This window comes from Myxine glutinosa, chromosome 5, assembly GCF_964187855.1.
Source record: "Myxine glutinosa chromosome 5, kmMyxGlut1.1, whole genome shotgun sequence".
NCBI classification, from domain to species: Eukaryota; Metazoa; Chordata; class Myxini; order Myxiniformes; family Myxinidae; genus Myxine; species Myxine glutinosa.
The window spans coordinates 194,437,874-194,454,958 of NC_136265.1; the positions used below are offsets into that span (position 1 = coordinate 194,437,874).

General features: G+C 49.2%; 1 protein-coding gene across 1 annotated transcript; it reads right to left on the reverse strand.

The window, feature by feature from the left end:
* Positions 1-15,975: 15,975 nt before the first annotated feature.
* On the reverse strand, positions 15,976-16,829 carry LOC137428184 (ras-related protein Rap-2c-like). The gene has a single exon (XM_068118136.2). The coding sequence runs from the start codon at positions 16,787-16,789 to the stop codon at positions 16,118-16,120; it is 672 nt and encodes a 223-aa protein (XP_067974237.1). The 5' UTR covers positions 16,790-16,829; the 3' UTR covers positions 15,976-16,117.
* Between the last annotated feature and the right edge of the window lie 256 nt (positions 16,830-17,085).

Here is a 17,085-nt window from a genome sequence, read left to right on the forward strand (position 1 = left end):
TCTGCGCTTTGGTGGGGGGGGGGGGGGATTAATGATCGTGGATGCTGACAGAAAACTGGTCCTCTGTGGCTTTCCGGCTCGGTTCACAATTGAAGAGGATGTCGGTCTCCACCGAGGGATGATGATGAGGATATTGGGAGGTGGGCAGGACTAAACGATTTTCGGAAAACGGTAGGGGTAGCACGTGTGTGTGTGTTAGGGTTCGGGAAGGAGGGGGCAGGCTTTTGATTTGTAGATTCATTTTGGGGGCAAAGGGGATGTTGAAAATTGAGATGAGAGAGATGGAGATGCAGTGAGATCCACGATGATATTTTCCCGACTGAGTTTTTATTTTGGAGGTGTTAGTAATTTTGAGCTGCATTTGATTAACGCTTTATTTCTTTTCTTACAATTAAAGGGATTCTTGCACATAATGTAGATTTCTATGGTGTCGTTTGGTGAGGTCATGCCCTGGAAGGTTGACAAACAACCAAGACAGAAGGTTGCAGGTGTACAAAGAGAGTAAATGTGAGTAAACTCTACAGTTGACAGGATGGTCTGGACTCTAGACGTAAAGGTTTGCAGATTCGCCTCTGAGCCATGTAGCCGAGGTTGGAATTCCGACCCAGCTATAAACTCTCATCCTGGTGTTTCACAATAATAATAATTCATTTATTTTGTATAGCGCTTTTCCAGAAGCCCAAAGGCGCTTTGACAGAGTGGAAAACATAATGCATAACAATACATGAAAACAACAATTGCAAAAAGACAAGAATCAAGAAAACAAACAGCAGCGATATACGGCATATATATAAGACAAGAATCAAAAAGACAAGACAAGAATCAATAGGGAAATATTTAAAGCAAAAGGAGGGAGAAGGAGAAGAGATAGTCAGGGGTTAAATGCTGTGGGTTGAATGTTGAATGCAGCGTTGAACAGGTGGGTCTTTAGTGATGTTTTGAATGTGGTGAGTGAGGAGGAGTCTCTGATGGTGTGAGGTAGTGAGTTCCAGAGGGTGGGAGCAGCGATGGAGAAGGCCCTGTCCCCCCAGGATCTGAATTTGGTCCGGATGGAGGGGGTCAGGAGGTTGGTACCAGCAGAGCGGAGGTTGCGGGTGGGAGTGTGTCTGGAGAGGAGGTCAGCCAGGTAGGATGGGGCCAGGTTATGGAGGGCTTTGTATGTCAAGAGGAGGATTTTGTACTGGATTCTCTGGGGGATGGGGAGCCAGTGAAGCTTGTAAAGGACGGGGGTGATGTGGTCACGGGTCCGGGAATGAGTGAGTAGACGGGCAGCGGAGTTCTGAATGTATTGGAGTTTATTGGTGATTTTTGAGGGTGAACCATAGAGGAGGCTATTGCAGTAGTCCAGACGGGAGGTGATGAAGGCGTGGATGAGGGTTTCTGCAGCCGTGGAGGAGAGGGATGAGCGGAGACGGGCAATGTTTTTCAGGTGAAAGAAGGCTGACTTTGTGATCTGTTTAGTGTATTTGTCGAAGGAAAGGGTTTGGTCAAAGATGACGCCAAGATTCCGGATGTGAGGGGAGGTGGATACTGGGATACCGTCGATGTTGAGGGCAAAGTTATGGGTGGATTTTGTGAGCGTTTTTGGGCCAATGATGATTATTTCAGATTTATCACAGTTAAGCTTGAGGAAGTTGATTTGAAGCCAGGATTTTATTTCAGTGATGCAGTTTGTCAGGATAGAGTGGGTGTCGGTGGAGACGGACTTGGTGGAGATGAAAAGCTGGATGTCATCGGCGAAGCAGTGGAATTGGAGACCATGACGGCGGATTAAGTGACCGAGCGGGGACAGGTAAAGGATGAAGAGGAGGGGGCCAAGAACTGAACCTTGGGGGACACCTTGGGGGAGGGGAGCAGTGGGGGATTTGCAGTTATTGATGGAGATGAACTGGCATCTGTCAGAGAGGTATGATTTAATCCAAGAGAGGGCAGTGCCGGTGACGTTAAAGGTGGATTCAAGTCGGGTGAGGAGGATAGTGTGATCGATGGTGTCAAAGGCAGCGCTGAGGTCGAGGAGGACGAGAATGTTGAGGTTGCCAGCGTCAGAGGAGAGGAGAAGGTCGTTGGTGATTTTGAGGAGAGCAGTTTCAGTACTGTGGTTGGAGCGGAATCCGGATTGGAATGTTTCATACAAGTTATTGGCAGAGAGATGATGTTTGAGTTGAGTGGCTACAGCGCGTTCCAAAACTTTTGACAGAAAGGGTAGGTTGGAGATGGGTCTGAAGTTGTTTAGGGTGTCAGGGTTTAGACCAGGTTTTTTTAGAATGGGGGTAACAGCAGCAATTTTGAGGGAAGGTGGGACGATGCCTGTAGACAGGGAGGAGTTTATTGTTGCAATGATAAGTGGAGAGAGAGCAGGGAGGGAGGCTTTGACAAAGCTGGAGGGGATGGGGTCAAGAGTGCAGGTGGCAGTTTTCATTCCTATGAGGAGTTCAGAGAGGTCAGTAGGAGAGATTGGGGAGAACCGAGACAGGGGATGGCAGGACAAGGGGGGGGGGCAGGTGGTTGGAGGGGGAGCGGGTGCGGCGGTGGTCAAGCTGTTGTAGATGTTGTCAATTTTGCGTTGGAAGAAAGAGAGGAAGGAGATGCAGTTGTCTACTGTGAATGACTGGGTGGTGGTGTTCAGGGGGCGGAGGAGTTTGTTTATTGTCGAGAAGAGTGCTTTTGGGTTTCCGGAGCCAGAGTGGATAATTTGAGAGTAGTAGGCAGAGCGGGCGCGGGAGAGGGCATCTTTGTAGTGTTGTATGTGGTCCTTGTAGGCTTGGGAGTGAACTGTGAGACCCGTTTTATTGCGGAGTCTTTCAAGTTGGCGAGCACGAGTTTTCATCAGGTGGAGTTCAGGGGTAAACCAGGGAGCAGAATGGGTGAAAGAAACTGTTTTGGTTTTTACAGGCGCAAGCTGGTCAAGGCAGGAGGAGAGAGTGTGGTTGTAGTAGTCAGTGAGGTCGGAAGGGGTGTGGAGGTCAATGAAGGGAGAAGTGGACATTTTTTCAGAGAGGGTGGATGAGAATGAGGTAGGTGAAAGAGCGTTTAGCTTACGGAAGTTGATTGTGCGATAATGCCTTGGTGTTGGGGCGGGGATGTTGATGGTCAGAGTGATGGCTAGGTGGTCAGAGAGGGTGAGGTCGGAGCCATAGAGATGGTGCAAATTTAATCCAGTGGAGCAGACAAGGTCCAAAATGTGACCACGGATATGGGTAGGAAAGTCGACATGTTGAGTGAGGTTAAAGCAGGTGAGTAAATCAGTGAAGTCAGTGGTTATTGTGGAGTCAGTGGAGTCCATGTGGATATTGAAATCACCAAGGAGGAGGATTGAGGGGGAGAGGGAACATAGCTGGGTCAGAAAGTAGGAGAAGTCAGACAGGAATGATGGGTGTGGTTTGGGAGGGCGGTAGACGACAGCCATGACTGACTGCGTGTGACCAGAGAGTTTTAAAGCCAGGTGTTCAAATGATGGAGCAGATGAGATGGAGATGAGGTTGGTCTTGATGTCTTGACGGTGGATAACGGCAATTCCACCACCTCGGCCCTCCGAGCGTGGTTTATTGACGTAGGAATATCCATTGGGTGTGGTGAGGTTGAGTGTGTAGTAGTCCAGAGGTTGTTGCCAGGTTTCGGTGAGACAGAGAAAGTCCAGTTTGTTATCCAGGATGTATTCGTTCAGGATGAGGCATTTATTGTTGAGGGACCGGGTGTTGAACAGGGTGAGCTTGATGTTGTTTTGAACAGCAGGGATGAATTCAGGGCAGAATTCACAAGCAGGGTGATTCATCGGTGTGTGTGCGCCTTCCCTCGGATGGCCGTTAATGGGCTTCCCCTCTGCCGGCATTAGTTGGACTTTAAAGATCACATGGTATCCTTCACGAAGAGTAGGCGAGCTATGGCCCGCACCGTGAACAAATGACAAATTCCTGCCCGCAGCAGCAGAGGGCAGTGCACCAGCGGCACAGCCGCACCCTCGGCCAATGATGCTACCCTGCGGCCTTGTGATGCATACGAATGAAGAAGATGATGTCATGATTTACACCTACAAAACAACTGATGGACTGTAGTGAAGGATTGGCCCTCGATGCTGATCGGATATTCTTAAAGTCGAAAGGGTTTTAAATGGTGTTGAAGAACAATTTGGTGTACATAAACCAAGTCATGTGCACTCATTCAATACTTATAAAATTTAATAACACTGAGAAAAATACTCGTTCTGTTACAACCGCAATACATGGAACAAAGATGATTGTCTTTATACAACAAAGGTTTACAACGTTATCCTCAACTACTATTTACACATGACTGCAAATGAGAGATATGTCTGTCGTTTCATCACAAAATCAATACCTGAGTCAACCAGAGTCTGAGTTATTCTCTTAAATACCTTTAAATGTAATGTGTATATATATATATATATATATATATATATATATATATATATATATATATATATATATATATATATATATATATATATATATATATATATATATATATATATATATATATTGTTGCGGATCTGGGAGACGGCACTCCCGTTTGCAAGGGAGGAGGGGGGGGGGGGGTAATCCCCTAGTCCTGTTAAGCCGGCCAACCGGTCCTGGGGGTATGACGTCACTTCCGGTCGGTGTTGAGTAGGGTTGTAAGCCCAATCTGTCCCACTACCTAATTACCGCCACCGCCCGTAAGCGAGCAGATACTCCCACCCGGGCCGCAGCGTGATTGGATGCGCCGAGCGAAGCGAGCTGCGACTCGGGCCGTTAACAAGAGACTAAACGCGACTATAGCGGTTGGCCGAATCGTGCCACAGGTACTCAATTTGGAAGGGACAAAAGCGATCGGGGGAAGAAGAAACCAAAGTAAAGGAATAACAGATATTTATTAATTATGTACATGAAATGAAGAGGAAACGAAAGAAGGGCATTTACAAGGATAGGAAGAAGCAGGTACACAGGGCAGCCTTAAAACAGTCTTCTATTATATCCCAGACAGAACAAACAGACTCACACGGATAGGGATTGGCAGGAAGGAATGGCTGGAAGGAGGAGAAGGTCCAGGCAGACTGCAGGGCAGGAACGTCCGGGCCGATGCGCAGCGTCGAGGTCCGCTCCAGTCCACGCTCCGGGATTTAGGCGAAACCCGGCGGCAGCTGCACGTATATTTTCACGCGGTCTGACAATGTGAATATCTGGCGAGTTTGTCGTTGCCAACGGACCCACTCTCAGCGTGTTCTCTTCTTGCACCTCGGACCTTCGCACTTATCTCCCTCTCACTCATCTCTTGAAGCAGTCCCTCGCATCCGCTTTTATTGTGCGTTGTATCAAGCCGCCGGCTCCCAGGACACGCCCAATGGTCGGCCCACCTCGGCCCTGGTTGGCCGGTCAGGGCTCGCTGGCTCCACCTCTGATGGTGAGTTGACGTGCCACACCTTGTTCTTGTGTCCTGCTCCCTTTTTCCTCGGCCTGAGACCGCATGTTCAATGGCGGTTTGGGGCAATCAAACGAACCAAGACAAGGGGCAGCGAACGCTACCCTACTGCTACTGCACTTTGAAGAGCGGGAGATGATCGGGGATAATTGAAGGGGCCTATCTTATTTGATTAATGCAACGCAGATTCAACTATTGGGAACAGATCCTTAACTAAAACACATAATAATGAGATAACTACAGAGAGGTCCTATGGTGCTCTACGTGTTGTACATGGACTAACTAGGGTGCGATCTTTAATGAAGCCAAATAATGGGGATATTTACAGGGGATCATTTATAAGGGAACATTTACTAAAATTTACAAAGTGAAGGTTCTAAAAACCGTAACACAGCACCCGTCTCTCCTCCAGGGCCGTCCCTGCCCGAAATAACTTTACTTAATGTGACACTCAGGTGTAGTAACCCTCTACTATTAACCTTATCCTGAGTGTGACAGTTTTAAAACAATTAAGTATGTCCCCCTGCTGCGTTGCATCCTACCTAACAGACTCACACCCACAGGATAACCGAATCACGGAATTATTCGCAAACTACACATGAAGCCGGTGGGGAGCATTATTTACAAGACACTATTTGGTATTTACAATGCAAATCCAGGACCTGTCATTTTGGGAGACAAAAAAAAAGATGTTTTGAAAGAGGAAGGAGCATGCACTGCACTGTACCGATACACCATACCCACATGCCCGGGGATGCAGAATTGATATTGCAGTGCACCCCCGAGCACAAGAGCATTACAATTCACCAAAGCACCAAAAGCACAAAAAGCACCATCCAGTGCTTATTTCACACATGTGTTACATATTTATGTGAATGTATGTAAATTACCATTCAGGTCTTTGCTTATCCGTGTGTAGTAGATTAAGGGTTGTTGTGGTTGGATGGTCAGGAGCCCTTCTGAAAAAGTGTCCGGAAACGGAAGTGACCGGAAACGGAAGAGGAAAAGACACGAGGAAGAAAAGGGACGATTATTCTTCTTCCTCGCCCCGCTCCGACGAAAGGTGGGATCGACCTTGCGCTGCGTGGAAAAGCGGCGTTCCGAAGCCCGTCTGGCGAGAGGAGTTACCGGGACGTGTACCTGCCCGGTGGAGACGTCAAGTTGACGTGGGGCCGTGCATCGACCCCGCGTCTGGCACCGTTCGCGGCACCGTCTAAACAGACGCGTGCGGGTCGCCCGTTGGGGCCTAACGCGCCTTGCAAGCGGCGTGGGGCTTTTGGCTTGCTCTACCGTACCCGCTTCGCGTGGCCACGAGGGGCTGCAGCCGCGGTGCCTGGTACGATACCTGCCCGGTGGAAAAACGTCCACCCGGGGTTCGTTCAACCGCCCGAGTGCGGGGACGCCGACCAGTATCTTGGTCAGGAGGGGCCCAGAGACATTGTGAGGGGCAGAGACCAAAAGGGGGTCGTGAGTACCGAAGTGAACACACATATATAAGATGGCCATCTTAATCATATAGGGGATTGATTGTGGATTGGGAATTGTTGATGGTTGTTTGCTATTGATTGCTCGGGGAAAATCTCCGTGGTTGTATCATTGAAATTGTATGGTATCATTACCATTGAAATATATCCTTGAACATCAGTTTTCTCTTGGGTGGAATTCATATGGATTGCGTGGCGAAAGCGCATATATAATACAACTTTCTGGCGAAGTTCCTCTCACGGTCCGGGGGTCACCGAGACCAGGTATTCACCGAGGGGACCACGTAACACATGTCATCACATTTCAATAATAAACAAACTGATGACCTTGTTCTTGTCAGCTCCTGCTCTGCTGGCCCGATGTTTCTTGATGTTTCGTTCTTGTGGCTTGCTGCCTATTTGTAATAATAAAAAAAGGCACACGAGTCCATTTTTTTAAATTTATGGCCAACAGGGGCCAACTAAGGGTGGTCTACCTGTATGGCATAGGGGCCACCTCACCGTGGTCTGCAAGCAAACTTTTCTCTAGCCATCATGGCCGGTCCCAGCAGAGGGGCCACGCCCCAACGGGTCCATCAGTGTGGTGCCTGGCCACAAATGCGTGTGGTCCATAAAGTGGTGCTAGGCCGCAAGTCGTGCGGTCCATAAGGTGGTGTACCGGTCCAGGCAGGCTGTGCAGCGGCGGTTCGGGCACACAACTGCGGCTACCTGCGCACTCCCCCCGGACCCAAAAGAAACAAGCCGTGAGTGGGGAAGGAAAGACAAAGCAAGCATCGGGGCAGGATCGCAAGGGTACACATCAAAACAAGGTAATGCAAGGTGAGGTGCGCATGGGAGCGAGCGGAGAAAGCTCGTCCCTACTGTACGTCACCCCCCCCCCCCCCTGTCCCCTACCCTTGCCCTTACCCCGTATTTACAAAATTCTACTCATTTACCAATTCCGTCTCTATTGTCCTGCCTTCCCCATATCTCCCCTAATACCAAATTCGTCCACAATCCCTCTAACCAAATTTGCCATCAAGCCCAATTTCTCATCAATTCCTCCTAAGGAGGAAGAGATGGAACAAGCACAATGTCACCCCCACGTCATGATGCGTCTCACCATTCCAAACATTTGCACAAACCGGTGGTGTGGAGTCTTGTCACCTTGGTGAGTGGATGTGGATGTAGATGGTGCGAAGAGATTTTCTCCTAACTACCTTCCAAATGACTTTAACGCACTTACTCTACCCGGGGTCTTTCCCTGCCAAACCATTGGCCATCTTACACTATGTGGTTCTAAGAACCGAACTCCCATTGATCAAACTGTGGGGCTCACCAATTTGGGGTCTCACTCCCCCAATTCTTCACCCTGTGCCTTCGCACAATTTCCGGGCTGGGTCGTGTGGCGCTCCCAGCAGGTCCGCTCACCTGCACACCTCCGCCACTGCAGTTGTCTCCGAGCTTACCTGCTCCTTACCCTAACCTACCTGGGGAAGGCCCTCTGGCGCTCTCACCCCACTACCGCCCTCTCTGGCGTCAGGCTACCCGGGTCCGTCCTCTGGATCCTCGGGCCCTATTGAACAACTCTCCTGGCTCCCAGAGCCTACCTGCGGCCTCACCTGGCCGACATACAGTGGCGGAGTGCCCATTCAATTACACTCACTAACAGGCCACACGCCCAGCCAATTGACTCCACTAATGCACCCAACACAACACTCCTGTGCAACTACCTGCACCACAGATGCCAATGTCCAACCACAATTTACCTACTCCCTCTACCTACTTTTAAACTACCCTCCCCGGGTACTCGTGAAGAGGTCCAGCTTCCCCATCCACTCCTTTTGCACCAACCACTCCACTCCATGTATTCCACACTACACACTCCACACCATCCATTCCATACTCCATCCCATCTATTCCATACTCCATTTATTCCATGCTCCATTCATTCCAGACCATCTATTCCATACTAGCTATTCCACACAACCATTCTCCATACAGCTGTGCTTCGCTTGCACACCTGTGCCCACACATCTGGTGTCACCTGCACACCTGGTGGCACTTGCACCCTGCTTCCCTCCAGGACCATTTGCTCAATACAATGCACAATCACAATTACTCACATGTCCACAATGCTCTGCTCATTCACTTTCACACACACACACATCTCTCACGAGCAATTCCTCATTTCATAACCAGCACTACCGTGCACTTTCATACCAATTCCTCATTTCATCACTCTCACTACAAACACAACTGCATCATCTGGCTACCTGGTTTCCCTCTAACTTGGTGTTCCCCGTCTTCCCTTTAAACTAAGCACATACCACGTCATTAACAACCATCTTACCTATTCTACGTCCCCTACTACCTGTACAAAAGTCGCTACTTAAATCTACAGTTACCTATTGTCATTTTTCTAAATTCTATCATTTTATCCTAACCCTCCCGGGCTAGTTTGCACAGCCACCCCATAACCTAATGCTCATGTGCCCTGGCAGGATGGGAGGGATGGCAGAGTTGCCATCCCTCCACATCGGACATCTCCCATTATCACTTTTGCCCATCAAATTTGCCAATCATCTTCGCCAATCAAATTTACCAATCCAATTTGCCCATCCAATTTGCCAATCAAACACTATCCCTACCATCGTCAATTAAACTTCGAGCCTCGGTGCGGGAAATTACATTCTCAAAGCGCGGCTTCGCAAAGCCGAGCAATGAATGCGGGTGTTTTGTCTACTGCGGTTGGGTCCGTCCGGCACTCGATGCAGGGGAGGAGGTTTCATCGGGCCGAGATTCCTAGGTTCACCTCGGCGCGGAGCCTTTCGGTCTCCTGCCCGATGGCCCAATCTTGCCCGGCCGGAACGCCGCAACCACAAGGGGGCGCCGTTCCGACCCCTCCTACCTTCCCTCACACCGGGCCGCCCGCTTCGCCTGGCAAAGCGCGGATGTGGCCGTGCAGGGCGGGGCCCGGCCCGGATCGTGCGCGGTGCTCCGAACAGGAGCGACGCGACACCGATCCCCGCCGGCTCCCGCAGTACACCAAGCCCGGCACGGACCGGGAGCTCGCGTCGGCTATATGTCGGCCTAACCGCTGCCCCGGTCAACGTTGATGCCTCACTCGCATGCTCGCACGCATACGCGACCCCTTTTACACTCTCCACACATCCCGGTGTCTCCATACACTTTGTTATTGCACTTTCTCTAACCTGCTAACAACCTCTTCGCCCACTCCGCGCCTTTTATCCTCCCCCATCTCTCCCATCTCTTTGGTAGATGCCGCCCTCATCTGCTCCAAATCATTCCTTTGGGCATCCAATTTACTTTCCAACCCGTTTTTTACCTCCTCTATCTGATCCCCCATCTTTCATTTCCTGGGTGGATTGCTCCCCTATTCCCCTTAATTTGCCTTCCCTATTGTTTTCTAACCCCTCTAACCCATTCTTCACCCCTTCCATTTGGTTCTCCTGGGTGGCCATTCTATTTTCCAACCCCGTTAACCCATCCATTTCCCCAATTTGGTTACCCACGTCCTTCAATTGGCCCCATAACTTGCCTTCTAGCCCCACAATTCGGCTTTCTAATCGCTCCCCCATTCTACTTTCCATTCCCTCACTAACAGCCCTCATTTCTCCCATCTCTTTCCTTACTCCCCCAATTTGGCTTCCCATATCATTTCTCAATTCCCCAATTTGGTTTTCTAATCTCCCAAATTTGCTGTCTAACTTCCCAATTTGGTCACTGGTACCCCTTGCTTCGTCCCTCATTGCTCCAATTTGGCCTCCCAATTGCTCAATTTGGTTTCGCATCTGCTCCCTGTTTTCCATGTGTTTCACCCGACTTGACCAGAAAGGCCCTCAGTTGCATCACCAATAGGCCGCAGTCTACTGGTGCCGCGGGCTCGGCTGCCGTGACCATGTGCGAGGTGCCATTTTGTGCTCCTCTAACCTCGTGCGAGGCGCCGCCATCTTGTGCGCCTGCAACCCCCTCTACCGCATCCTCATTGCTCTCCTCTTCCCTCTCTCCCAATTCCTCCCTGGGGTCCTGGGTCGACTCTACCTCCTCATTCTCCCCTACCGGTACCCGATCGCCTTGATCATCCATGGCACGATTGTAAAATTTAGATGTTAAATAAAATTTTTGCCGCTCAAAATATTGACCAAATTTCTCAGATGTTAAAAAAATTTGGTTCGGGTCCAATCCCACACTCCTGACACCAATTGTTACGGAGCCGGGGGACGGCACTCCCGTTAGCAAGGGGGGGTTAATCCCCTTGTCCTGTTAAGCTGGCCGTCCGACCGGTCCTGGGGGTATGACGTCACTTCCGGTCGGTGGTGAGTAGGGTTGTAAGCCCAATCCGTCCCACTACCTAATTACCACCACCGCCCATAAGCGAGGAGATACTTCCACCCGGGCCGCAGCGTGATTGGATGCGCCGAGCAAAGCGAGCTGCGACTCGGGCCGTTAACAAGAGACTAAACCCGACTATAGCGGTTGGCCAAATCGTGCCACAGGTACTCAATTTGGAAGGGACTAAAGCGATAGGGGGAAGAAGAAACCAAAGTAAAGGAATAACAGATATTTATTAATTATGTACATGAAATGAAGAGGAAACGAAAGAAGGGCATTTACAAGGATAGAAAGAAGCAGGTACACAGGGCAGCCTTAAAACAGTCTTATATTATACCCCAGAGAGAACAAACAGACACACGAATAGGGATTGGCAGGAAGGAATGGCTGGAAGGAGGAGAAGGTCCAGGCAGACGGCAGGGCAGGAAGGTCCGGGCCGATGCGCAGCGTCGAGGTCCGCTCCATTCCTCGCTCCGGGCTTTAGGCGAAACCCGGCGGCAGCTGCACCTATATTTTCACGCGGTCTGACTGTGAATATCTGGCGAGTTTGTCGTTGCCAACGGACCCACTCTCAGCGTGTTCTCTTCTTGCACCTCGGACCTTCGCACTTATCTCCCTCTCACTCATCTCTTGAAGCAGTCCCTCGCAACCGCTTTTATTGTGCGTTGTTGTATCAAGCCGCCGGCTCCCCAGGACACGCCCAATGGTCGGCTCACCTCGGCCCTGTTTGGCCGGTCAGGGCTCGCTGGCTCCACCTCTGATGGTGAGTTGACGTGCCACACCTTGTTCTTGTGTCCCGCCCCCTTTTTCCTCGGTCTCAGGACCGCATGTTCAATGGCGGCTTGGGGCAATCAAACGAAGCAAGACAAGGGGCAGCGAACGCAACCCTACTGCTACTGCACTTTGAAGAGCAGGAGATGATTGGGGATAATTGAAGGGGCCTATCTTATTTGATTAATGCAACGCAGATTCAACTATTGATTCAACAGATCCTTAACTAAAAAACATAATAATGAGATAACCACAGAGAGGTCCTATGGTGCTCTGTGTTGTACATGGACTAACTAGGGTGCGATCTTTAATAAAGCCAAATAATGGGGATATTTGCAGGGGATCATTTATAAGGAAACATTTACTAAAATTTACAAAGTGAAGGTTCTAAAAACCGTAACAATATATATATATATATATATGTACAGTCACTTGAAAAGGTAAATACACCCCATGTAAAGTTTTGACTTTTTCAACATATTTCAACATACAGCTATTTCATCTTCATTTGAACAATATTGATAGATAAAGGTGATATAATATAACAAATATCATGAGACATTTAGATTTTGCAGTCCATTGTATAATTTAAATAAACATAAATGCAAATTTTGCATGTGGAAAAAGTAAGTACACCCCTACATTTATCACTACTTCAACTACCTAAAATTAGAATCAGATGCACCAGCTCAGGTGCAAATAATTAGAATATCGTCAGAGAGGATCTTGGAGGAACCTGTCTCATTTAAACCTCAAACATTTAGTTTGGTTTGCACTTTGTTGTTGAAGTGTGTGGCGTCACCATGCCTAGATCAAAAGAGCTCTCTGAGGCCTTCAGAAAGAAGGTTATAGATGCCTACAAGTCTGGGAAGGGATTTAAAAACATCTCCAAACAATTTGAAATCGATCATTCGACTGTCCGAAAGATCATCTACAAGTGGAGAATATTCCAAACAACTGCCAACTTGTTCAGGCTAGGCCGCCCCAGCAAGTTCAGCCCGAGAGCAGACCGCAAGATGCTGAAATAAGTCTCTAAGAACCCCAGAATGTCATCACGGGACCTACAGGTAGCTCTTGCCACTGTTGATGTCAAAGTGCACAAGTCTACCATAAGACAGAGGCTGCACAAATTTGATCTACATGGGAGGTGTGCCAGGAGGAAACCTTTGCTGTCCAGAAAGAACATCAGGGCAAGACTAAGGTTTGCCAATGAACACCTCGGCAAAGACCAGCACTTCTGCAACAATGTGCTCTGGACAGATGTCAAAGGTAGAGCTATTCGGCCACAGTACCAGAAGACATGTTTGGTGAAAACCAAAGACAGCATTTGACCACAATAACCTGATACCAACTGTAAAGCATGGTGGTGGAAATATTATGGTTTGGGGCAGCTTTGCTGCATCAGGGCCTGGGCAGCTCACCATCATAAAATCCACTATGAATTCTTCATTGTACCAGAGGGTGCTTGAGGATAATGTGAGGCCGTCTGTCAGAAAGCTGAAGCTCAACTGAAGGTGGACCTTGCTACATGACAATGACCCTAAACATACCAGTAAATCCACCAAGGAATGGCTGAAAAGAAAGAAATGGAGGGTTCTGGAATGGCCAAGTCAAAGCCCGGATCTAAATCCCATCGAGATGTTGTGGGGGGATTTGAAACGAGCTGTGTATGCAAGAAACCCCTCAAACATCGCACAGCTGAAAGAATTCTGCGTGGAGGAGTGGGCAAAAATTTCGCCCAGTCGATGTCAGAGACTGGTAGACAGTTATAAGAAACGCCTACTTGAGGTTGTTTCTGCCAAAGGGGGCAATACCACCTATTAGAGCCAAGGGTGTACTTACTTTTTCCACATGCGAAATTTGCATTTATGTTTATTTAAATTATACAATGGACTACAAAATGTAAATGTTTCATGATATTTGTTATGTTATATCACCTTTATTTCCCAATATTGTTGAAATGAAGATCAAATAGCTGTACGTTGAAATATGTTGAAAAAGTCAAAACTTTACATGGGGTGTACTTACTTTTTCACGTGACTGTATATATATGAATGATCGTTTTAAGGCCATTTTCCCCGCTGGAGTGAGGGTTAGCCTTGCGGGCCCCATGACAATCATCGTTCCCTCTTTGAACCAATGTTTTTATGGCCGGATGCCCTTCCTGTCGCCAACCCCTGGTCACCTTACGATGCGCAGGGATACGGTGTCCCTATTCTACATCTTGGTACACACCAGGATCATTCATCCCAGCAAGCTGGTACTCAATTTGCCGACCTCGGAAGGACGACAGGCTGAGTCAACCCCCCTGGTGTTAATTCAGCAATCGACCGGGATTCCAACCTAGGATCCCAAGCCGGCACCCTAACCGCTCGGCCAACACCAGGCTTAAAAATATACTTAATCCTTTTCTACAAGATCATTATGAACTATAGCATAGTATTGTTAAGATTCATAAAATAACTAAACTATTTCTATCTCCTTAACAATACATCAGAGTTTATTGTCATTATAATGCATTTTTATCAATTAAAAGGACAAGGTACAGGTTTCAATTGGAATGCTTGCGATGACTCGCCTACCTGTAGAAGTTTTATACTTATACAATGGGGTGAGGTATAGTTATGAAACTCAGTTAAGTGTTACTTGTTATTGTAACTTTTTGTGGATTCCAGTACAAATGTGATTATGATTCGCAATGCAATGATGATTCTGTGGTTGCGTCATGAGTTTGATATTCATTCCCGCAGTTTATTCGTAGGTAATTGTTGAACATTTTTCTTGTCACACGTTCTGTATTAAAGGTCAGGTTTGCCAATGTAACCCCATATTTTGGACTCGAATGTCGCTTCTCTGGACCACAGTGTTTACCATGGTCCACGTCAAATGTCGCTTATCTGGACCACAGTGTTTACCATGGGCCATGTCAAATGTCCCTTCTCTGGACGATAGTGCGTACCATAAGCCACGTCGAATGTCCCTTCACAGTTAATGGGGGTAATAAAATCATGGGGGATGACAAGGGGTGGTGGTGCACAGTTAATGGGGGTAATAAAGATCATGGGGGATGACACAGGGTGGCGTTGCACAGTTAATGGGGGTAATAAAGATCACGGGGGATGACACGGGGTGGCGGTGCACAGTTAATGGGGGATGACACGGGGTGGGGGTGCACAGTTAATGGGGGTAATAAAGATCACTGGGGATGACACGTGGTGGGGGTGCACAGTTAATGGGGGGTAATAAAGATCACTGGGGATGACACGTGGTGGGGGTGCACAGTTAATGGGGGTAATAAAGATCACTGGGGATGACACGGGGTGGGGGTGCACAGTTAATGGGGGGTAATAAAGATCACGAGTCAGGACAGGGATGACACGGGGTGGCAGTGCACGATCCCTGGAAGACCGGGGAATTCCATCGACGGGAGAATTGAGGAATAAACGAGTTGAAGTACGCAGTCTACCTGGCTTTTTGAGGTTTAATCAGGAGGGGGTTGCTGGAACAACATCTACATCCTTGATTTGCTATGGTCAGAGGACAGACAGCAGAGGGAGCAATGTTGGAGCATAGATGGAAAAGAGAGACCATCACCGACCTGCACGCAACGTGATCGTCATAGACCTTTGGATGGGGTTTGTCCAACACTCCCGTGTTCATTTACGTCATCCTGCGATTATTATTTTGTGAATTATTCCGTTGTTTATTTGACGATGGAGAGTGTTACTTCCCTTGGCATGCCGGGGAATCGCCCCCAAGTGTCTGGGAGGGAGACAAAATAAATCTATCCATGATGTTCAAAAAAAATAATTGAAGGAATAATGAATGGACCCCTATTAGCTCCAGGCCCCGGGGTAGTTACCCGTGCCCCCATTTCAGCCCCACCTGCCTGCAACGGACTCTATTTAATTAAATGATCTCCAAAGCTTCAAGATGTCACCACTCGCCAGATAACAGATAAGAGAACAAATCGAGGAATAGAATGTCATTTTAATAACAATAAAAAAAAGGTTTAAAATGATACAAAAGATCATTGGTGACCACAGACCGTCAGTCTGGAAGCACCAGTCACCATAATGGATCAAGGTTCAGCAAATTCGATGTGGAAGCGGTCACGACACGAGGCAACTGTTTATTTTACTGGCAATTCGGGGTTGCTTCCTGTGCTTCCTGTGCTTCTGCTTCACGAGCGCTTCCCGTCGCTTCCGCTTCTGAGGAGCCATGACCTCGAGCGACGTCGACCATGGGACTCGGAGCTGGACGAGCAACTCTCGAAACAGCTGCAGAACACCTTTGTCATCCCTCGCCGAGGTCTCCTTGTAGCAGTAGCCCCACTCGCCTTCGACGATGTACGGGATCTCCTCCAGGAGGTCTTGGTCCGTACGGACGTCGCTCTTGTTCCCCACGACGCACACGGCGGGTCCACAAGCACGGTCCCCCGCTCCTTGGATCTCGTCCCGGAGCCGGCGGACCTCCTCGAAAGAGCCGGGGTCGTCCAGCGAGAAGACGAGCACGCAGGCGTCCGCATGGCGGATGGCGAGGCGCCGCATCGCCGGGAAGCTGTAGCTGCCGCTGGTGTCCAGGATCTCCATTCTGAAGCACAGCGACCCTCCGGACTCCCGGTGCTCCACGCTGTGCAGATCCTCCACGGTGCTTTTGTACTCTTCCTCGAACACGTCGTGCACGAAGCGCTTGACGATGGCGCTCTTTCCCGTGCGAGCTGCGCCCAGGAAGACCACACGAGCTTGGGCCTTCGCTCCGCTGTCCGTCTGCATCTGAGCCATGTCGTCCTCACAGGTTGAGTGAGGAACGACCTTCCCTCGGTGCTCCTTCTATACTCCCCGGAGAAGCTCCTCCCTCCGACTCCTCCCTCCCCCGGATAGGCTCCTCCCTCCGACTCCTCGCTCCCCCGTAGAAGCCCCTCCCTCCGACTCCTCCCCCGTAGAAGCCCCTCCCTCCGACTCCTCCCCCTGGAGAAGCTCCTCCCCCCGGAGAAGCCCCTCCCTCCGACTCCGCCCTTCCCGCGTCACCGCGAGTGCGCCAATTGGGAGTCGAGGTATCCATTGAGTGCACCAGGCGT